Source organism: Emiliania huxleyi (genome assembly GCF_000372725.1).
Source record: "Emiliania huxleyi CCMP1516 unplaced genomic scaffold EMIHUscaffold_35, whole genome shotgun sequence".
NCBI lineage: Eukaryota > Haptophyta > Isochrysidales > Noelaerhabdaceae > Emiliania > Emiliania huxleyi.
Genome location: NW_005199363.1, coordinates 582,945 through 604,563, shown reverse-complemented (window position 1 = coordinate 604,563; position 21,619 = coordinate 582,945). Strand labels below are relative to the sequence as shown.

Here is a 21,619-nt window from a genome sequence, read left to right as displayed (position 1 = left end):
CCGCCGGCACGACAGCCGCTCCGCGCCCGGCAGCGTCACTGGCCTTGTCGGCAGCCGCGGGCGTGCCGACACTGCCGCCGTGCTGCGCTGCAAGCCGCATTCTCTCACGGCTCGCCACGGGATCGTGAACTGCGTGCACGTGAAGGTGGTGTGCGTGGTGCACGAGCGCCACGAGGACGAACGGAGCAAGGCCGAGGAGGATGCGGCCCAGCCGGATCGGAGGCATGATGTCTCCACCCGTCAACACGACGACCGACAGCGCCGGTCACTTTCGAGCAAAGAGGAGACGGCCAGCGGCTCCAAGTGCTCCAAACAAACGGGGGGGGAGCGCCCCCTTTGGGGCGGGCGGGGGGGGGGGTTAGGACAACACCGCCGCCACCACACACCCCACAGGGTGGTGCTAGCCGAAACTCCAATCTCTCGTCGCAGTCTCTCGTCTCGCAGCGACCTTCCACCGGTCTTCCCACTCTCTCTCGTGCCAGCCAGCAAAATGAGCCTTCCCCGGGTGCAGCCTTCGGTCTGAGGGAGGGTGTAGAGGATGTAGAGTGTAGAGCGCTGTAGAGATGTAGAGATGTAGAGCGCTCTGGAGCGCTGTAGAGCTGTAGAGCTCTACATCCGCCGCGTGACGAGGCGCCTCCGTTGTAGAGCGCAGTCTCGCCAGCCGAGGCCCGTGAAGAGGCGAGCCTCGCTTGAAGCGCCTCTCAGGGCCATGGTCTCTACACCGACTGCGCCGCCACAGCGGCGTGCGAGGGCTTCAGCTACAGCGAGAGTGTGGGCGGCGGCACGTCGTTCTGCGTCAAATGCAACAGCAACGACGCGAGCGCTCTAGACGTGGACGCGTCGATGACACACTACGCCATGTGCGACCCGCCGGGCTCACCACCCGCGCCGCCGTCGCTGCCGCCGCCGCCGCCGCCACAGCCGCCGCCCTCGCCCCCGTCTATAGTGCAAGGTAATCGTGTCTATGACAGGATCTCGGGCCCAAAACACCGCCTGGATGTCAGTTTTAGAGCTAGGGGCGATGCCGCCGCGCGATCACTTCCGCATGGGATCATTGGGCAGTCATTCTCCTCTTTGACGCCACGTCATGGCCTCCTGGACAAGTATCCCGACGTAGGCAATTTTACAACCGTGGCCATGGCTGAGGGTGCAATCGAGGGGGAGGCTGCTTTGTACGAGATGAGGTCCCCATATTCTACCCACTTTGCCTTCTCACGCTTCGACGAGCAGGACGCCGCTACGCATCTGGCTTTTGCATCTGCTTTGCAGCGAGGGTCCACTGCAAGTGTCCTGGACCTAGCATCGGCCTAGCACGTCTACCGGCACGCCGACGGCAGCAGGTGACAGGCTGCTTCACTCATATCGCCGGCGTCGGCGAGGGAGTCGCGTGGATGGCAGACATGTGGGCGCGCGTGCATGCAGCTTGCAGGCGACGGGGGAAGGCGGGCGCGCTCTCCGGTCCAAGCGTCCGTGTTCGCACGGCTCACTCACTTACTCAACACTCCTCACTCCCCTCGCTCCACTGTGGCTGGCCTCGTGTCCGCGTCCGGGGCACCTTCGTGAGTTAGCATTGAGTACTTGCGCATTTGTAATTCTTTTTTGGCTCCCGTGGTGTACCTGTGTTAGTGCCAGTGCGCGCCAGTCCCGTGCCCCGTGTAAAAAGAAAGAAAGAACAGACAACCCAAGGGAGGGATGCCCCGTGTTGTGCGAGGCCGAGGGAGTTTTGTTGTAAAATTCTTTTCCATGTTTTCCATGTTCCTCGGCGGCTTCGGGAAGGGCGTCCGCGCTCTTCTTCGCACTTCGGCAGGCGGCGAACCAGCTGAGTAACAAACTTTCGCACGCTCAGCACCTCGATGAGGTCACATGGACCACCAAGAACTGGCACGGGCTGCAGATGCAGCGCTTGTCTGTCGTCCTCCACACCGCCGTGGCGTGGCAGACGGTGAACGAGCTAGCGTGCGGGGACAGCGGCATTGTGCACGGTGCTAAGTGCATTGCCGCTCTTAACGGAGTTGGGAATAAATTCTTTTTCCGAGTGGACGGGTGCGTTCCCACCGATGGCGCAGCAGTGCAAGTTCTTCGCACAGGGCCGGTGCAACAAGGGCGCAGCATGCCCCTTCCTCCACGACACCGGACGCTCCTCGATGGACCTCGACGACCCCGCCGCTTCAACGCCGCCGCGCCGCGTGGTGGGCGAGCGGCGTGCGACGGCGGATGCGACGGTGAGCCAGGCGACGCGGTCCTTCGCGATCGACTGCGAGTTCATCAAGGTCCGCCAGGGGAAGGGCGAGACGTTGCAGACGTGGGAGGTGACCGTCTCGGTCGGTGTGGTGTCCGAGGAGCTCGAGACGATCCTGTACGCACGAGTGCAGGCGCCGCCGCGGACCCAGGTCTTCGACGACGCGTTTGCCCGCACCCAGGGCAAGCTCGAGCCCGACTGGACCCTCGGTGTGCGGCTGGAGGTGGCGCAGGTACGGCCCACAGCGAGATGCAGCCGAAGTCTCTCCAAGAGATCACCGAGATACAGCCGAGACACCGCCGAGATCTCGCCGAGAGACAGCCGAGGTACAGCCGAGACGCCGCCGAGAACGTCCCGAGGTGTGGCGCAGGCGCTCGTGCGTGGCCTTCTCGAAGATGGCCAGTCCCTCCTCGTCGGCTGGCAGATCGCAAAGGACCTCGAGGGCTTGCGGCTCGGCGAGCTATAGCACGGAGATGGCCGAGAGGCAGCCGAGAGGCAGCCAAGAGATGGCCGAGAGGCCGCCGAGAAGCAGCCGAGAGAAGGCCAGAGGGGCAGCACTAAGAAGCGAAAGCTTTTTTTATCAGGCGAGCTGCGCAACCACGCGCGCGCCCTCAACCTCTCGCAGCTAGACGAGATCACCCGAGGTTGCACCCGAGATTACGCGAGATTAGGCGCGCGTCCTCGACCTTTCGGAGCGGGCCGTCGCCGCGGGCTAGTGGGTGTGAGGTGTGTGTGGAAACGGTGACACCATACACAGGAGCGGATCGTCACCGCGGGCGGCAGCAAGTGCCAGCTCAGCGAGGCGCCGGGCTCAATCTCGGCGCAATCTCGGCTCCACCTCGGCTGAATCTCGGCTCAATCTCGGCTGCACCTTCGATGTACCTCGGCCGTACCTCGGCTGTACCTCGGCTGTACCTCGGCTGTACCTCGGCTGTACCTCGGCCACCTCTCGGCCACCTCTCGGCCACCTCTCGGCCACCTCTCGGCCACCTCTCGGCCACCTCTCGGCCACCTCTCGCCATCTCTCGGCTGTCTCTCGGCTGCCTCTCGGCTGTTCAGGCGCACCGCGCCGTCTTCTCGCGTGAGATGCTCGCGAGACGTCCCTAGAAGCCAAAACACACACCTTTGGTATTCCGACCAGCGCTAGCGAGGACATGGGCCCCGTGCTGTCTCCGGCAGCACCACCGTCGTATTCGCTGTCCTCGCAGCCTAGACATCTCCGCACGGTGGTGCATCATTGCTGTCAGCAGCGGTGCGTCATGATGATAAGAGTCCTATTTTTAGCATGGTTTTGTTGTTAGTACTGTCAGTATTGCCGTTTTAGGCGCACGACGCGTGCGACGACGCGAAGATGACAATGGAGCTGTACAAGCACTGGCGGCGGCAGGGCATGGCGCCGATCGCGCTGCAGCTGGACTACGTCCACTGGCAAAAGTTATCAATGACTGATAATGAATAGTTTCTAACGACTAGGTGGTACTACGTCCTGTGGCAGACGTGTTAATAGCTTATGACTAGTGGTCAATAATGAGTGATTAGGTGGTACTACGTCCACTGGCAGAAGGTTGCGCCGCAGCTGTACGACGTGCTGCGGTGGGACCTTCTTCGCCCAATTACGAATTCGTAACTGACAACCTAGCAATTAATCATTAGGTGCTGCGGTGGGACTTGCTGCGCCCCGAGCGGTGCGACCGCGACACCTGCAAGGAGGACCAGCCTCGCGGGCGATTGTGATTAGTCGGCGAGTCATTGACACCTGCTAGTAAGTAGGAGGAGGAGCAGCGCGTGGCCGATTATTATTGAACAACTTTGGGTAGTTGAGATCTCCTTATCAATAGGAGGAGGACCAGCTTGTGGATGCGCACGGCGGCGGCAGAGAGTACCGACTCCGCTTCCGGCGTCGGACCGCGTGGCCTACAACTTCAAGGAAGGGCTAGTAAGTCAGAAGCAAGAATTGAAAATCAGGCGCGCGTCGGACCGCGTGGCCTACTTCAACCTCGCCAAGCGGCGAGATAGAGCCGAGATTGAGATGTGCCGAGGTGGAGCCTACTTCAACTTGGCCAAGCGGCGAGATAGAGCCGAGATTGAGATGTAGCCGAGGTGGAGCCTACTTCAACCTCGCCAAGCGGCGAGATAGAGCCGAGATTCAACAAGTGGCGCCGGCGACAGGACCGCCCCGAGAGCGTGACGCGATTGCGACCTCCAGAGCCGGTGGGTGAGCCCTGCAACGGCGGGAGGGGTAGGGCTGTCTCGGAAGAGCTCGAGGGCGCAACCACCCCCACCCACGATTGCGAAACCAGGCGCCTCACGAACGACCAGCGGGCCCAGCCGCGCGACGCGCCGCCGATGGACTTCCCCCAGTTCCTCGGAGACGTCGACGGGAGCGTGGCCTTCCCTGTGTGCACGGCCGTCATCTACGAGCAGCCGCGTTGACGCGCCCCTTGCCCCTCCGACGGACGCCCTTAAGGGCTGACAGCCCGAGTAAGCAAAGCATCTGCTCTGGTTCGCGCGGAAATAGCTTGAAAGTGCGCGCGGTGTTGTTTCTGAATTCTGTGAGCCAACCCCGCCAGCGGGCACAGCCCCGCGCCCTCTGACCAAAGAATTTCGCGACGGCGCATGGGGGCGTTCGTCGCTTGCGGCAACACGCTGCCCCACGCGCCCGCGAGACGGTTTGGGCGTGGAGGGCGGGGACAGGGGCGGGAGGGTGGGGAGGTGGGACCCGCGGACGGGGTCCGGGACCACCGGGACGGTCGAGGCTGTCAAGGGCCAGTACACACGGACGCAGAGGGGAAGTGCCGTGTGGAGGCGCTGCTCTTCGAGGAGTTCGGCGCAATGAGCGCGGGGGTGGAGGAGCTGCTGATCCGGGTGGCTGAGGTGGCGGGCCGGAAGCTCACGTGGTGGCAGTACGACCAGACGTCGTGGTCGGCGCGCGAATGGATGCCGTTTGCGCTGCAGCGACTGTCGGTGCAGCTCTGGGTGGCGCTCGCGGACGAGGCACAGCGCGCCATTGGTGCGGCGTCACGCGGCCGCGAGGGACCGCGGGGGAATGCTAGTGGGATGGGGGGCTCTGAGGGGAAGGGAGCGGGGGGCGCCCAGTAGGGCGCCGGCACCCCAGCGTAGAGGGCGTCGTGTAGCCCTCCTTTTGCTAATAACAAAAGAAACGAGGCAAAAAGAATTTTACAACAAAACTCCCTCGCACAACACTGGGCACAGGACAGGGCACGGGACTGGCAGGTACACCGGCAAAAAGAATTTCGCGAATTTGCTCGGAAGCCTTCAGATGTGGGCCTCGATCGTCTTCGCCGCCGTCGGGCTCACTTCGCCGGTCGCGCCGGCACGCCACCTCACTGCTGCGCGGGCTCCCGCGCCCGCGGCGCAGTTCGGCTGGGGTAGGCCCCAGGCCGCTCCCAGTGCACCGCCGCCGCAGAACGCACGCGACGCAGACTTTGCGCGGCGGCAGGAGAAGCTTGCGCAGCGCCAGCAGACGGCCAAATCGGCGCCCAAGGGGCAGGTCGAGGTGACCTTCCCGCAGAAGGGCAACAAAGTCGTGTACGCGCAGCAGGGCGACAACATCGGCAAGGTTGCGGCGAAGGCCGGTCTGCGGATCAAGTTCGACTGCAAAAACGGACGCTGCGGCACGTGCCAGGTGCGCCTCAACGGCCGCGCGGCCGCCAAGGTGTGCCAGGGCGCGACCATTCCCGGCGGAGCCACGCGCAAGCTCAAGATTACGCTAGACAACCCGTGAGCGGCGAAAACCGGCGTCGGCGGCGGCGGTGTTGCGCGGGTGCGGCACTTCTGGGGCGTTGGGCTGGGAGCGGGGTATAACCGCATCCTCCCTCCTCGCCTCGTGGTGCTTTGTGGGCTGCTCGTCGAGCATAGAGTCTCTTGCTGCCGCGTACGCAAGCCGAGCCGCGGGGTATAACCGCATCCTCCCTGCTCTGACTCTCGCGCTGTGGGGCCCATGTCTGTGATGTGATCATTCCTTACAACCCAATATGTAGCCTACACCCACACAGAGAGCGGCACAGAATGCGAAAGGGGGTCCCCCGAGCGAGTTGAGACGAGAGGCACGAGGCTCGAGAGACGGGGCGGAGAGTCGAGAGTTTGTGTTTGACGAGAGAGAGCGGGGGCGGGCGCGCGCCCCGGACGCGGCGGCGAGAGGGCTGTGGGCTGGGCGGCCGAGACCGAGAGAGCACACCGCGCCACGACACGTGTAAGACGAGAGCACCGTGCTCGACCAAACAGTGTCCTTACCTGCTACAAGCGTACCAGCGACGCGCCGCACGAGCCGATCAGCGCATAAAAGACATCGTCTGTCAAGCAGCGCGCCCGGAAGAAGCGGATGCCGCCTCCGGGCAGCTCGCACTCGAGCTGTAGCGCGAGGCGGCGCCGGTTGTGCACCCTCGCCGCACGGACCACGCCGTCGCCGAACCCCTCGACCTCGTAGGCGCCGTCCACGTGCCGCAGCCGAGGGCGATGCCAGAGTCTGCCGCCGAGCCGGCTCTCTGGATGACGGGAAGACGCACACACGCCTCCATCCACTCCACTCAGAACACCGCAGACTTGAAAAGTGACAAGTGCGCGCGTCCCGTTCACACTCGTATCTGGCCTTTTCTCGGGGCCGCGCCTGCGGCGCGCCGTGGTTTCTTAGCTTTTTGCGGAAATCGCTTGGTAGGGTTTCTTAATGCCACGTTTTCTTAATGCCCGCAACCCACTGTACCAACAACAGTTGGCACCCGGAAAGTGCGGCAAAAAATAAGGAAATTGCGCGTTGCAAAACGTACATCGCGCGGCTCAAGAGCAAACTTGGCCGGTCGAGCTCCAGGGTGCGCCACGGCCACTCGCAGGTGCCGCTCACAGACCTCGAGTCTGTCTGGCGCGGCTACTCGAGTATGTCCTCCAACCAATCGGTGCGCCCGTGCGTTCGTTAGCTCTCCTCTGTACATGCTCCCCAACCCGTCGGTCTCGCTCGACACGGGGAGAGTACGTTCATGGGTTGCGCGAGCCGACTCGGTGTCAGTTGGAGGGATTTTGCGACTGGTTCACCTACTCGCCTGACGTGTTTCACACCTGCCTCGGGTACAAGAAACTAAGATTCTTATTGGGACTTTGATGAGTACTCCACTACTGCCGAAATGGTGTGGAGCAAAGGGGGGTTCGGATCGCTGGTCGAGCGACCCGGGGGATGCCCCGCGCGCCTGACCCAGGCGCGGAAACGAATCTGCGAGGCGTGGCCGCTCATGCGGCCCGATGGGGAGGAGGGGAAGACGTAGGGCGTGCTTGCGCGCCTTTCCGAGGCCCCTCCAACCCACCCGCGCTAGGTCTCGGGTTTGACGCATGGGGTCACTCCCGCGAAACTCGGGAACTAGCCGGGGCAGTCGGAGAAGGGGCAACTCCTAGGGCAACTCCGTGCACTGACGGTCGGCCGTCAGAAAACACGCCTCCGTGGCTCGGGTTACACCAATCCTCGCTACCCAACGCGGCCAAAGGATATCCACCTCGAGAACTGCGAGAAGAATTCTTTTCAGTCGCTTTTCTCCTGGCTCAACCCTATGAACAGCAACGCTGACGAGGGCGCTCTTCAGCTAGCTGCCACGCAGCGCGAAGCTGGTTGGGCAGCCTACCGGAAGGGGGCCTTCGGTGAAATGCGCGACGCATTCTCGGATGCCGTAAACACCTGTGAGAGTATCCCGCCGCCTGTGAGCACGGCGGCCAAACGAGCGCTTGCAAACTCGCTGCGCGGCCGTGCAGTTGCCCTGAACAAGAAGGGTGATATCGCAGCGGCGTCGCGTGACACCTCGCAGGCACTGCAGCTGCTTGCCGAGCCGGATCTTGCTGCTGCACCTGGCATTCAGCGGCTGCACGAAATGTGTGTGACGTTGCAAGGTCATTTGCGCATGCACGAGGGCACGCCACAGTATGATCCTGCAGCCGCGCTGCAGCACTTTCAGCTGGCACTAGCCATTGCGCAGGCTGACAACCGCTCAGAAATTGATGCAGCACCCAGCCAGCACCGCCTCGTCTCGGGGTCATCGGGATCAAAGCTTGACGTCACCAGTTCGCTGTCAAACATTGGTCAGGCTGAGTTGCACTTAGGCCACTACGCGCAGGCAGAGTCTCATTTGAGGCAAGTTATTGAAGGTTCTGTTGTGCCCGAACGTCTCTGCGTGGCTCACGGAGTGTTGGGATCAGTCTTTCGGCAGCAAGGCCGCTGGCTTCAGGCCATGGAGCATTGGCAGGAAGCACTCCGCCAGGCTCGTATGGCGGGCGAGGTGGATGCGGAAGCGGCATTACTGGCGAAAATAGCGCGTTACCAGCGGCGCGTGCCTGAACTGCAGGGTCAGCCAAGCGTCTACGCCGATCTGTCGAGTGCCCTGCAGCGTCTCGGTCGGACGCCTGATGCTGCTTGCAGTATTTGCATGGACGAGATGCATCTGGGCGAGGGTGTGATCATTCTCGAAACTTGCCTGCACGCGTATCATAGCGAATGCCTCGAACAGTTCTGGCGAACTCGCGGCTATGGCGGCGTCACGACAACGAACTGTCCGATGTGTCAACCATGAGCCATCCCTGCTATAAAGCGTGCCTCATGAGCCTGCTAGTGCAGGGCGTGAGTCATGCGGCGTCTGCTTTCGTATGCGCGTTTAACTCGTGAAACAATAGAAACAATAGACTCGTCAGAAAGAGGGAGGTGGCCGGTCCCGCTATGGATATGTAAGAACCACTAATGCAATTGTTGTGGCCACCTTACTGGGCTGGGTTTTTACAGTAGGCATTGTGGGGTTGGCACTCCCATCGACCCTCATGACCTCCTGCGGTCTCTGAGATGGACACCAGTGGGTGTGGGACCACAGCCAGGATACACTCGAAGGCTGGGTAAGCAGTAGAGGTCGATACTCGACGCGTCCCACATGGTCTGTGTCGCTGTCGGCACGCTGTCGACAGGACGTCGAGCGACACCGGTGGCAGTGCCACCCAGGAGTGGTCGGGCGGTCTCCCGTCATGAAAGAGCCACCATGTGATCCGTATGATGATTCCTGACAACCACCTCAGTCAACTTTCGTCACAGTTCCCGCTCTGAGAGGAGCTGCGGGTCAGTTCGACAGCTGGAGCTGTGTCGCCGGCGTGCGGCGGCCTGCCTCCGGAGGTGCCTCTGAGGTGGACATTTTTTGGTCACCGGGAGAGAACGCGTTCGAATTTTCACTCCGGAACTTCAACTCCGCACGCGCACCGGCCAGGGCTACAATAGTGCCAGTGAGGCGGAGGCGCGAGTCGGAAGGCCGCGACGGTCAAGTGTTTTCGTCATTTTCCTACTAGAGCAATTGGCCGGCGCCCCTTGGGCGCCGGACCCGCCCCGGGGGCGTGGCGTGTCTAGTGATGTGGCACGTCTAGAATAGATCAAGAGATCAGTAGTCAAATCAGAAAAGAGAGGTAAAGGAACACTCCGGGCCTTCGTAACCGAAAGGTGAGCTGAAGTGCTCAAGAGTATCTGCGTCGTACTTGAGATCGCAATCTAACAAATCGCTCGTGGCGGGTGTCTCGTGGAACGGTGCATTCATTAGCACCTCGTACGGCGACATTGCATTGATCACTCGACATAGATCAGACCGGATCTGAGCCTTCAACTCCCTAATCTGTGGAGGGTCGAAAATATGCTCCATAGAACGTTCGAGCATATTTTTCTTCCACTCTTTCTCGTCTTTCGCTTTGAGTAGCTCTTTGAGCTCGGCAACGCGAGCATGACCGTTGAAGAACCGTTGAAGGAGCGCGTCGTACGCATATTGGTAGGGCAGCTGTGGGAATCCGTCACAAGCTACGTCACCTTCTTTGATCTCTTCAACACTGAGCGATCGGAAGAGGTCTTCTGACACGCACCGCAGCCCCCGCTCCGACCTTCGGATCTCAAAGTCCGTGATTCCGTGTTCCAAAGCCGCCCTTGAATCCAATTCCGTACGTGGCTTTTCCAATTGAGATAATTCCGTATTCCAATTCAAAGCCCGTAATTCCGCAATCCTAACACGCACCGCAGCCAACCGATGCTCTTGCGGTCTCAACCTGTGCATGTCGAGCCATTCTTCCGGTGAAAATTCACTCCAAGGTTGTGGTGCATTCATTAGCACCTCGTACGGCGACATTGCATCGACTTCTCGTCGCAGGTCAGATAGTATCGACGCACTCAGATCCTCAATTTGTGAATTCAGCTCCTCGATCTGTTCCTCTCGGGCCTGCTCTCTCTCTTCTAAATCCTTGCGAGTGAACGAATAGTGGCTGCAGCCTCTGAGCATGGCTCTGAGCTCTGAGTCCCGCTCATGGCTACGGCACATGCGGTCCAGAAGCGAGTCGTACGCGAACTGGAAGGGCAGCTGCGGGAATCCCTCACACGTAATGTTGTTCTTTCGGATCAGATCCGCATCGAGTCTCCTGTACACGTCTTCTGACACACACCGCAACGGCCATTTGTTCTCCTTGCAGAAGGTTTGGTACCCCGAACTGGCCCGCCACTCACGCAAGAGGTCGTCCGTGAGGACCAAGGTGCCTGGTCGTTGATGAATTCCCCCCATGATGATGCAGAAATAGCTGCCTGGGACTCGTCGTTGCTCTTCAAACCAGTTCTGCATTGCCTCAGACTCATGAGTGATGCGGTCACTCGTCTCTGTCAACCTGGCCATCATTGGCTGTCCCTGCTCCATGTATGTCCTCCATGCAACATCGCGACGGTTGACCTTGACGATCTCCTCTCGTCCATTCAAGAGAAACACCCGAACTCCCTGCACCAAATGTCCATCGACGAACTCCCCGTCATGGAACTCTCCGTTGCTGAACTTGACGCATCCCCTCCCAGTGAACTCGAGAAATGATCCCTCCCGTTTCCAGTGGCCGTCGTAGCACCTCACGCGGATTTCGTCCGACCGGTGGTCTTCTTCGAGATACATTCTCGCTCCTCTGCCAAAGAGGCCTCGTATAAATACCTCGTCGATGAAATGCCGATCGAGATCGGCCTTCTTGGCTCCCATCTCCTGTAGCTTGACAATACGTTGCGCATTCTCCCGCTGAACCTGCTGCATATCGACAGGAATCTTGCCGCCGAGCGTTGACGGTGGCTCCCGTACGCTGTACTGGATGGTCGCTGACGGGGGCGGCCGTCTCCCGAGCACCTTCTCCCACGCACTCAAAAGACGCTCCCTGACTCCGCTGGCCGAGGAATTCAGCACCAACCAGGTGAGGTTGGCCAGCTGAAAGAAGAGTTGGATTGTCGGCGTCTTGAAAGACTGCGAGCGCGCTGAGCTATGCTGCTGCTGTCTCTGCTTCTCTCGCCGGTCGCCGTCGTCGGGCGGCCGCTGGCGTGCAGTGCGGTCTCGGCTCTGCTCATGGACCTTTTTCTGTGCCTTTAGGCGCTCTGCCATCAGCTTCCTGCGGGCGTCTCGCTCCTGCTCCCATCGGGCGTGATCGGCACTGAAGGCGGCCGCGTTCGCGTACGGCCTGCCCGGCCCGATTTCCTCCTGCCGTGGCTCGGCCCGAAGCTTGTCCGGCAGGGGAGGCACGTGGATGGTCGAGGGGCCGGCACCGGCCGACATGCATGGAGGGCGAACGCGCGACCAAATTTTCGGGCGGACAAACCGCGCGGGCTGCTACTTTCAATGATAGGGACTAGCAGGTTGGCTCGCTAGTCGCTCGCCGGCCCGCGCAGCACGCGCGGGCCTTTTTTGTGGTCGGATGTTGGTCGTCTCGAATTTGATCGTGGGCAGGGCGTGAGAAAGCTGGACGGCTCGGTCGATGCGAGCCACCAGCTCGTGAGCGACGGGCGCGACGGGTTCCTCGGCGTAGGCTTGGGCGTGGTGAGCAGCGCCGGCGAGAGAGGGACGGCATGCGGCTCCCAAACGAGCCGCACGGGCTTCATCTGGGCCGCCGAGGCCACCTCCTTGGTCGCGGTGGCGGGCGTGAAGGCGAGGTGGGCCGAGGCAAGCGCTGAACGTGCCGTGCCGCCTTGCGCCCCTGAGGAGGGACGAGTGTGTGGGGTGCCACGGGCGGGGGGGAGCGGTGAGAGGAGAGCGGTGGGCACCCCCACGAGGGGCTGCGCTGACGCCGCCTGCCACCCCACGCACGCCACTGACGCTGTGGGGGCGGCACGATCGAACGCGCTGGTCGGGCGGGCCGTCTGAGTCGCCCAAGCGGTGCTCTGCCGGCCGGTGGACGCGAGGGTGGCCCAAGAGGGCTCAAAGTACGGAGCCGATACCCGGCCGTCCCGGACGCCTGGCACGCGGGCCAATGGTCCAGCGGTCCTGTGCATGGCTGGAGCGAAGGAGGGAGAGCTCAGGAGGGCGACGGGGCAGGGAAGGGGGCGATGCGATGCGGCGAGGTCTAATCGGCGGCGTGGAGAGAGGAGGTGCCAAAAGGCGACTATAAAGAGGCCTCTACGGGTGATATAGTGCGCCATGCCGGCGGGAGAGGTCTCTCACCGCCCCCCGGGCCGTCTCGAAGGGCCGTGCAGCCCACGCCACGAGGCGCTGCTGGCGGGAGCCTGGAAGGACTTGGCCTCGTTGCACCGCGCCGCGTTGATTCGCGACCACCGTCGGCCGCGGACGGCGTCGGCGTGGCGGCCGCGGGCGCTCGCGAGACGCGCCGCTCTGCGCTGGTTCGGTTCGTTCGACTCGTTGTGCCGCCGCACGCCCGGCGGCCGCGGGTCCCAGAAGTGGTTGCGCGGGCCTCTTCCTTTCGGCCGCGGGACGGCGTCGGGCACGTCGTCGGTCGCAACAGCGGCGCGGCGAGCCGTGGCACGTCGTTGCTGGCGCTGGTGGTTTGAGGTCGGCATCGTCCAGAGCTCGGTCGACGAGTCGAGAGCTTCAGCTGGTTCGGTGCCATGTTTGTGCGGAAAGTGGCAAATATATCTCTTTGATTTCAGCCTTTCGGTGTAATGAAACAACGCAAGGCGGACATGGCATATCGCTCTCGGGCCCACAGACATCCCGCACATCCGCCGCCCCCGCGCGCGCCCTACCCCGGCCGGGAGAAAGGGGAGTGACAGTATGGAGAGAGGACTCTCTCTCTCACAGTATGGATGGGACGGCGACAGACGAGATACCTCTCACTCCATGTGCGAGAAAGAACGCAGAGAAAGGACTGGCTGGGGGTGGTCCGGACAAGGCACAAGTCCGGCTCATGCGCCCCGAGCTGACCATCTACTCAGTACCGCACTGCGGCACGGCGCGTCTGAGGGAGATTTTTAGCAATACTTGTGTTGTTGCGCGTCTGTGCTAATCTGTGGTCTACTCGGCGCGCCACCCGCGAGGTTCGGTAGCGGTTCGGATACGCAGGCCTGCACTCCTCTTCCAACATGATTCCTTATTGGTTCTTAAAACGATCTCCCCCTTGCTTGCGGCGGCGGCAACCCCGCGATGAACAACTCTCGCCGGGGAAATCAGAGTGGATCGAACGTCCCAGAGCAGGCCTTTCTTACTCTACGGATGGGGGGTTAACGTGTCTCGTCCGCTCTCGTCTCACTCTGATGACAACTCTCTCTCTCTCTCTCTCTGCGGGTTCTCGTTCTTTTGTGGTTTGCCTGTGTGAGTGCCAGCGCACGCGCGCGCGCCGCTCGCTGGAATTCTTTCCCAACACCGACTTGCGCGCGTCCCTTCGCAATCGTTTCATTCTCCGCCAACCCACCCCAAGGCGATGGCCACCCCCGCCAGCATCGCCGAGGGGCTGGGGATCGACGGCGAGGCGGACAGGGACCTGCTCTGGCTCGCCGACAAGGCGCACGCGGCCGAGGCGGCCCTCGATCACTACACCTACCTCGCGACCGTCGCGCGGGTGCCAGAGTGGGCGAGCCCCGCCGACGCGGGCCAGCTGCTGCGGAACGGCTGGTACCGTGCGGTGTGCGCCGCGGCCTTTGAGGCCAAGGAGCCGGGAGAGCTCTCCGTCCAGCAGGGCGAGGAGGTCCTCGTGAACGGCGACCTGCTTCCGCCTGCGGGCTGGGCCAACGTTGCCCGCACCTCGGACCCGTCCACCGCCGGGCTGGCCCCTGCAAACTACCTAGTCGCCGGGGACGTGCTCGTGAGCAGCAGCGTCGACTTTGACCCCCTCGCCAAGGGAGACCTCACCCTTCGCCGGGGCGACCAGATGCTCGTGAGGCCCGGTGCGCTGCCAGCTCGAGCTTACTGGTTTGCGCGCTGCAACGGGCGGCGGGGCTACGCGCCGCGCTACCTGCTCGATCCGTCGTGGCGAGCCCAAGGGAAGATCGCGGTCTCGCTGATCTGGGCTCGCTACAGGCTTCACCGCGACCGGTCGAACGCGCCGGCCGCGGCGCAAGCGCGCGCTGCGACGACGGTGTCAGCCTTTTACCGCGGCCGGCAGGCCCGGTGCCTCCCAAGACCAAAGCCACTCAGCCACGCCTCGTCTGACATGGCGGGGTCGTCGGAGGACGTGCGCCAGCGCCAGCGCCAGCGGGCCATTGAGCGGAGATGCGCCGTCGCGCTCGGCCTCGACCTCAAGAGCCACCGCGACCTCGCGTGGCTCCCGCAGCTCGCGCTCCAGGCGCGGCCCCCATGGCCCGACGGCGCTGCAGACGGCCGCTTCCGCGCGCTAGCAGCGGCGGCGCTCGAGCCGGCGTGGCATCTGGACGGCACAGGGCGGCTCATGGGCAACGGGTGGTATCGGGCCACGGTCATTGCTCCCTTTGACGCCCAAGACCCCCGCGAGCTCTCCGTGGCGGCAGACGAGCGGATCTACGTGAGCGCAAACGACCTCTCCTCGGGCGGTTGGTGCACCGCAGCGCCCGTCGGCGAGAGCGGATCGCGCGGGCTCGTGCCGCGTGCCTACCTCGTGCCAGATGATGTCATCGTGACAGCTCCCGTCGCCTGGCAAGGCTTCACGCTCGGCGATCTGCCCTTCTCCGAGGGGGATCAGCTGCTTGTGCGGCCAGGGGCTCTGCCTTCACGCGGCTACTGGCTCGCAATGCTTGGCAGCCGCCGAGGCGTTGTCCCTCGATTCGTCCTCGACCCGTCGTTCCAGGCCCAGGGCGGCCTCGCCGCGACAATCATCTGCGCGCGCTTTCGTGGGCATCGCAGCCGCAACCCGCACGACCGGCGGGAGGCCGACAACCTTGCGAGGCGGGCGACGGTCGTCTCCGCGTTCACTGCTACGTCGCAGGCACAGCCCAGCACCAGCGGCCCCAAGGCTAGCGAGCCGCTCTCCAGCGGGGCTGGCGATCCGATATCCGCCGTTCGAGCAGCCGCGTCAGTGCTCGGGATCGAGCTCGTCGTCGACCCAGACCTGCTCTGGATTGCCGAGAGAGCGCTGCAGTCGAAGCCGCCACTGCCGGACGAAGCCACTGTGGAGAAGTTCCGCGCGCTCGCCTTCATCGCATCGAACCCCGAGTGGTCAGAGAATGGAGCTCCACTGATGCGGAATGGGTGGTATTGCGCCCAGATGATTGCCGACTTTGACTCGGCCGACCCGGCAGAGCTGTCGTGCTCGGCCCGCGAGGAGATCTACGTGTCGGGCGACGCCGTCGCTCCATTCGGCTGGCAAATGGTTGCGCGCGCCTCGGACCCGTCCAAAACAGGCCTCGTTCCGTCCAGCTATGTGCTGAGCGAGGACTTTTTCGTCGACGCCAATTGCGACTTTGACGGGCAGGGAGTCGGTGACCTGCCCTTCCGCACCGGCGACCGTCTGCTGGTGAGACCCGGTGCGCTTGTGGCACAGGGCTGGTGGCTGGCCAAGCTTGGCAGCCGCCGGGGCTATGTGCCGCGCTACCAGCTCGATCCGACGTGGCGGACTCAAGGACGACTCGCCGTCTCCATAATCTGGTCGCGTTTTCGCGCTCACAAGGGGTTGAGCGACGCCGCAGAGGCTAGCGCCCTCGCGGCCCTCGCGGGCGGGTGGGACCGATCGCAGCTCCCCGCCGCTGAGCGCCGGTGCTCGGCAGCCTTGGGAATCAATCTCAGCATCGATGGCGACCTGCTTTGGCTGGCCCAGCGCGCGCTCTCCAGCAAGCCCCGTTGGCCGGACGCGAAGACACACTCCCGCTTCGCTGAGCTGGCAACGGTGGCGATGACCCCGCCTTGGCCGGTGTCTACCCCGGAGACTCGCCTACTCCAGGACGGCTCCTACGAGGCGACTGCCATTGCGTCGTTTCTCACGGGGGAGGCTGGTGAGATGTCCGTGGCGGTGGGAGAGCGAGTCTTAGTGCGCGGCCTACCGCCGGCAGCACCCGCGGGGTGGGTCGTTGCCGCGCGAGAGGCGGACCACGCGGATGTTGGGCTCGTTCCCCACGCCTATTTGGCCGTTCCCGATGTGGCGGTTCAGGCCATCGCCGACTATGACGGCGTGTCGAACGGAGATCTGTCGTTCAAGTCCGGTGATGTGCTCGCGGTGCGTCCCAGCGCACTCGGCGCCCAAGGATGGTGGCTCGCAAAGATCGGCCAGCACCGAGGCTACGTGCCCCGATACGTGCTGGATCCGTTGTGGCGTCCTTGGGGGCGGCTGGCGGTCGCCACGATTTGGGCTGGCTATTGCGCCCACCGCGGCAGGCGATCAGGCGACACGCCGTCCTTGGCGGATGCAAAGAGCCGCACCATCCTCGCCCAGACAGAAGCCCTTTTGCGCCCTGCGGGTGGGGCGCATGAGACAATCGCAGCCGAGACAGAGCAAGCGGCGGTCGCCCCCTCTGAGCTCGAGCTATGCGCCATGGAGCTTGGTATCGACGAGCAGCTCGATGGCGACCTCATGTGGATTGCGCAAGCGGCGCTTCAGGCGAAGCCGCCGGTTGGCCCCTGGCCGAGTCTGGCCGCCATGGAGCTGTATGGCTCGCTCGCCGCGGTTGCAATCGAGCCTGACTGGCCGGCCAACCCCAGGACGGTGAGACCTGGCATGCCAGACGGCTGGTACCGTGCGATTGCGGTCTCGTCCTTTAACGCTGAGGACGACCGTGAGCTCATGATCGAGCAGGACGAGGCGCTCTACGTGAGCGGCGACGACGAGACGCCACCGGGCTGGGTCTTTGCCATGCGCACAAACGGGGCCACTGATGAGGGTGGGTTGGTCCCGCGCAGCTACCTTGCCGCTGAAGATGTGTCGGTCGTTGCGCCATGCGACTTTGAGGGAGTGTCGCCGGGTGACTTGCCCTTCCGCAAGGGCGACGTGCTCCTTGTGCGCCCTGGCGTGCTGCCCGCCGCCGGATTCTGGCTGGCGAAGCTTGGGGCGCGCCGAGGGTACGTGCCACGCTTCCTGCTCGATCCATCTTGGGTCGCAAAGGGGCGACGTGCCGTGCGTGTCATTCGTTCTCGTTTGACGGGGGCCGTGGAGGATGTTGGGGTGCAAGCGAGCGATGCAGCGGCAAAGATTCAGCGCTGGATGCGTGCTCGCCCCACACGAAACTCCGAGACGCCTGAGCCCCCGTGCAGTGATGAGGAGGCTGCCCGGAGGATTCAGGGCTGCTTGCGCCGAACATCGCGCCGCAGAGGACACGCCAGAGCCCAGCTTCGCCGCACTGACGCAGCAGCCGTCAAAATTCAACGGCGGCTGCGCGCGAGTCCGACATTGCGACGGCCTCTCGCTGCCGAGGCGCCGACGTCCGCCACGGGCCCCGTGCTTCTTCTCGTGCCATCGATATCGGCACCGGCTCCTGCTCCGGTACAGGCGCCGAGCCGTGCCACATCAGAAGCAGAAGCCAGGCCGACGGCGCCCGGGCCGGAGCCCATCACGGCAGGACTCGAGCCGCCGTGTCCCGCCGCGTCGGCCTCGCCGAACGGGCACCCGCATCTAGGCACACAGGACCTTTCGTGGCTGAGTGCACCAGATCTGGAGGAGATTCGGGCTGTGCATGAGCAAGCGGCCGCCCTGGCCATGCGCGAGGCGAAGCTTGCGACTCGCGAGATGCTGCAGGAGCTGCGTGAGAAGTACCGCGAGAAGGAGTGGCAGCTCGCCGCTCGCGAAGCGGAGCTCGAGGCTCGCGAGGCGGCGTCGCCAGAATTATCTCATCGTCCGCCCCCCGCCGCGTTTGCCGCGCACCGCTCCGCTCCGGCGCCTCCAACGACAGGCGCTCCTGTGATCGAGGCAAGCTGCGTCCCAGAACCTCAGGTGCAGAGTCCAGAGCCTCAGGTTCAGAGCGCCGAAGCTCCAAATGACGCCTCCACCGAACCAGCGGCGGCAGTGCTCGGCGTGCCGTCAACCCCGGTGGCACGTGCTGGAAGAGCAGAGGATATTCCCACGAGCCCCACGCGGGCAAAGGCTGGGCCTCCGCCTTGCGAGTCTGCTCTCGAGGAAGATGGCGACCCCTTGCCATCCATGATGACTTGGGGCATCCCACGCGAGCCGCCTGCACCGCTCGCCGCGTCTCAAAAGACGCCGCCTGCCGCCTTCACCGCGCCTCGCGATGCAATGCCCATTTCGACGGCATCGCGCGGGCGGAACGAGCCGGCACGGAGAGCCTCGTCTCAGGCTGTTGTTCTCTCGAGGGGGCGCAAGCCTCGCCCTCGGAAGAAGGCCTCTCCTGCCCGACGCTCGCCACAGTACGGCACTTCAAAGGCAGCCAATCTCGATTGGGCCGACGAGAGGTGGCAGAAGAGGTTTCAATCCTACCTACCCGATCGATCCGCAGCTGGCTTCTCCGACGCGACAGCCTTGCCCGCGGCGGGGAAATCGGCAATAATGGGCGGAAGCAAGCGGGGAGCGACTGCGACGAGGACCGCCATCGTGAGAGATGCAGCCACAGGGTTACTGACTGGCTTGTGAAGTCACGCATGCTGCTAGACGGTAGAGCCGTAGAGCGCTACGGCTCTAACTCTGAGAGGCCTACGTGGTTGAGGCTTGAGCGCTTCCTTTTCCGCAGCCGCGAGCACGGGGGAAGGGTGAAGGGAAGTTTTTCCCGAAGCCCGAAGTTTTTTGAAACCACTATCGGACCCTCTCGTCTCTATTCGACACAAGACAATATCACATGGGTCTGGAGGTAGCTATATCAACATGCACGTCTCTCTGTGCTGTGCCCCGCTGGCGTGCCGGCTCGTCCCCCTGCGCTTGGGTGCACTCGCCACTTGCCCGCCGAGCGGACTGCCGAGCGCCGCCCCTCGCGTCGCGTGGGATCAAGACCTGTGCCGCGGGGGGGTCGTGCGCATCGTGCTCATCGTTCGGATGGCAGCCCGTTCTGACGCCATGATGTCGCGCAGGGCTCGCCCCGCCATCGCCTCACGTGCCTCCTCCTCGGATCGGACGGGAGCGTTGCCCATCGCAGAGGTGCCCCTGTTTCGCCCCTCCGGCCGGCGCCCATCCCTCATGCGCCGCCTGCGCGCTGCCGTTGCCGGCGTCGAGGCCGGCCGAGCGGAGGCCGACTGCGCGCGGCGGGGTGCCGGTACAGTAGCGGGGCTCGCAGATGGCCGTGCAGATGCCGGCATGGGCGTGGGAGACACTCGCGCAACTCGCGTGGGAGAGACCCGCGCAACCCCTGGGCGGTGGTAAATGCCCCCAGGACCGGTACCGTGACCGGTGCTACTGCGCGGCCACTCCTGGCCGAGCTGGACGGAGGTGTTGCTCCGCCTCCCGCTGCCTGCCCGAGCTGGAGCAGCCGCGGGGATCGGGGTGGCGAGGATTGCGGCGAGGATGGCGTCGCCGCACGGCAGAAGAGCGCCGGGCTCGAAGCCGCGCTTGTGCTCCAGGAAGCGGCGAATCTCATTCAGAGTGAGGTCGGGACGCAGCTTGACCAGCGCCTCGGCGTCTGCGTAGATGGTCCGCTCAGCCTTCCAAAGTGCGAGCAGCAGCGAGAGCGAGCGCGCCGCATCTGCAGCCTGCGCCTCGGTGACGCCTGGCGCTGCAAAGCCGCCCGCTTCTCGAAGACCGTTGGAGACGGGATTGGTCTCGGCAATCTTCCAGACGTCGGCCGACGGTGCCGCCTCGGCGTCTGCAATGGCTCGCAGCAGGTCCTCGCTCACGAGAGCCTCCGGAGCGACGCGAAGCGAGCGTGCCCACTCGAATCTCCACCCCACAAGTCGCGGGTAGAGACGATCGCCGCCCTCGCTGCTGCGTGTGCCGTTCATGGGGAAAAGGCAGTCGCGAGGAGCGCAGCGCGCCTTTTGCTCGAGCACCCAGGGCGTGTCAAGATGGGGGAAATTTTCCTTTTCCCTCGTTCTTCTAGCTAAGAAAAAGAATTGCGAGGTGTCGGCGCAGGGGAGCTGTCGGAGCGAGCCCATGGCCGCTCTCGTGAGCGATCCCGCCGTCGACGAGCTCGAGGCTGCGCTCGAGCGCATCGTGACGCCGCCTCGCCACCGGATCGAGGACGACGAGCCTGCGGCCTTTGCCGAGCACGTCCTGTGTGGCGCGGCGCAGCATGCGTTTGCCGTGGACCGGCTGGTCGAGAGAGGCGTGACGGCCGTGGTCAACTGCGCGCCCGCCGGCGCGCACGACTGCCGCGCCATGTACGCAGCTCGCGGCATCGCCTACCTCGCTCTGGACGGCTGCGAGGATATCGCCGGCTACGACCTGTGGCAGCACCTCGACGCGGTCCTCGCCTTTGTCGAGGCCGAGACGAGCGGCGCGCGCCGCTCCGGCCGCGTGCTCGTGCACTGCTTCGCCGGCTCCAACCGCTCTGCCAGCTTTGCCATCGCGGCTCTTCTGGTGACGACGCGGGAGCCGCTCGAGCCGCTCGTCGCGCGGTGCTTTGCGCTGCGGCCCTTCATCCTCAAGAACAAGACCTTCCGACGGCGAGCGGAGAGGAGAGAGCGGCGCCGCAGTGGAGAGGAGTGGGCAGCCTGACCCGCCCGAGCCCGGCGCCGCGTCGCAGGCAGCTCGCGACGCTCGCGGTGAGGGAGGGCATCCCCTCCGCAGCCTCGCGCGACCGCCAGAAAGGCGCGGAGACGGCGGCGGAGACGGCGGCGGGGAAGGCGGCGGAGACGGGGGTGGAGGCGGCCGAGGCGGCACAGGCGGCAGCGGGTGCGGAGGCGGCGGCGGACGCGCCGTACGCGCTCGGCTCCAAGCTCGGACAAGGCGCGTTCGCCACGTGCTACGCCTGCTGCGTGCAGGGCAGCGCGGCGCCCCTCGCGGCCAAGGTGGTTGTGCGCGGGAGGTGGGTGTGGATCGGCGGCCGCTCCGTGCCTGGCGACGTCGCGGTCGAGTCGCTGCGGCGCGAGGCGAGGGCGCTGCGGCGGGTGGGCGAGCACGCGCACGTCGTCGAGCTGCGCGGCCTCCGCTCCGAGCCCGAGCGGGAGGTGCTGCTCATGTCGCTCGCGCCGGGCGGAGACCTCGCCAAGGTCGCGCTCGACTGCCCGAGCGGCATGCCCGCCGACACGGTCCGGCACCTGCTGCGCGGCTTGCTCGCGGCGCTGGCGCGCCCTGCGGCCGATGAAGGGCGGGTGGAGCCTGCGGCGGGGGCTGAGACCTCCTCCTCTTTCTCCC

General features: G+C 64.3%; 5 protein-coding genes across 5 annotated transcripts in view; 3 read left to right on the top strand and 2 right to left on the bottom strand.

The window, feature by feature from the left end:
* Window positions 1-5,516: 5,516 nt before the first annotated feature.
* Window positions 5,517-6,241, top strand: EMIHUDRAFT_435876 (hypothetical protein; the record flags this gene model as incomplete). Its single annotated transcript, XM_005772927.1, has 2 exons — window positions 5,517-6,134; window positions 6,173-6,241. One exon carries the CDS (start codon window positions 5,520-5,522, stop codon window positions 5,982-5,984), a length of 465 nt encoding a protein of 154 aa, XP_005772984.1. The 3' UTR covers window positions 5,985-6,134; window positions 6,173-6,241.
* A 1,550-nt stretch (window positions 6,242-7,791) lies between these two features.
* Window positions 7,792-8,802, top strand: EMIHUDRAFT_208475 (hypothetical protein; the record flags this gene model as incomplete). Its single annotated transcript, XM_005772926.1, has 1 exon — window positions 7,792-8,802. The coding sequence occupies one exon, from the start codon at window positions 7,792-7,794 to the stop codon at window positions 8,800-8,802; it is 1,011 nt and encodes a 336-aa protein (XP_005772983.1).
* A 3,083-nt stretch (window positions 8,803-11,885) lies between these two features.
* Window positions 11,886-12,721, bottom strand: EMIHUDRAFT_355130 (hypothetical protein). The gene is made up of 2 exons (XM_005772925.1): window positions 12,300-12,721; window positions 11,886-12,232 (listed from the first exon to the last, which is right to left on the bottom strand). Exon 2 carries the CDS (start codon window positions 12,135-12,137, stop codon window positions 11,904-11,906), a length of 234 nt encoding a protein of 77 aa, XP_005772982.1. The 5' UTR covers window positions 12,138-12,232; window positions 12,300-12,721; the 3' UTR covers window positions 11,886-11,903.
* Window positions 12,722-19,102: 6,381 nt separating this feature from the next.
* Window positions 19,103-20,275, bottom strand: EMIHUDRAFT_435874 (hypothetical protein). The gene has a single exon (XM_005772924.1). The coding sequence runs from the start codon at window positions 20,263-20,265 to the stop codon at window positions 19,318-19,320; it is 948 nt and encodes a 315-aa protein (XP_005772981.1). The 5' UTR covers window positions 20,266-20,275; the 3' UTR covers window positions 19,103-19,317.
* Window positions 20,276-20,416: 141 nt separating this feature from the next.
* The window catches only part of EMIHUDRAFT_208470 (hypothetical protein), a gene marked incomplete at both ends in the record, with an annotated part of 2,054 nt that continues 851 nt past the window's right edge, over window positions 20,417-21,619 (top strand). Inside the window, 2 exons of the mRNA XM_005772923.1 lie at window positions 20,417-20,957; window positions 21,212-21,576. Coding sequence (XP_005772980.1) covers window positions 20,417-20,957; window positions 21,212-21,576 — 906 coding nt within the window. The remainder of the gene's footprint in view (window positions 20,958-21,211; window positions 21,577-21,619) is intronic.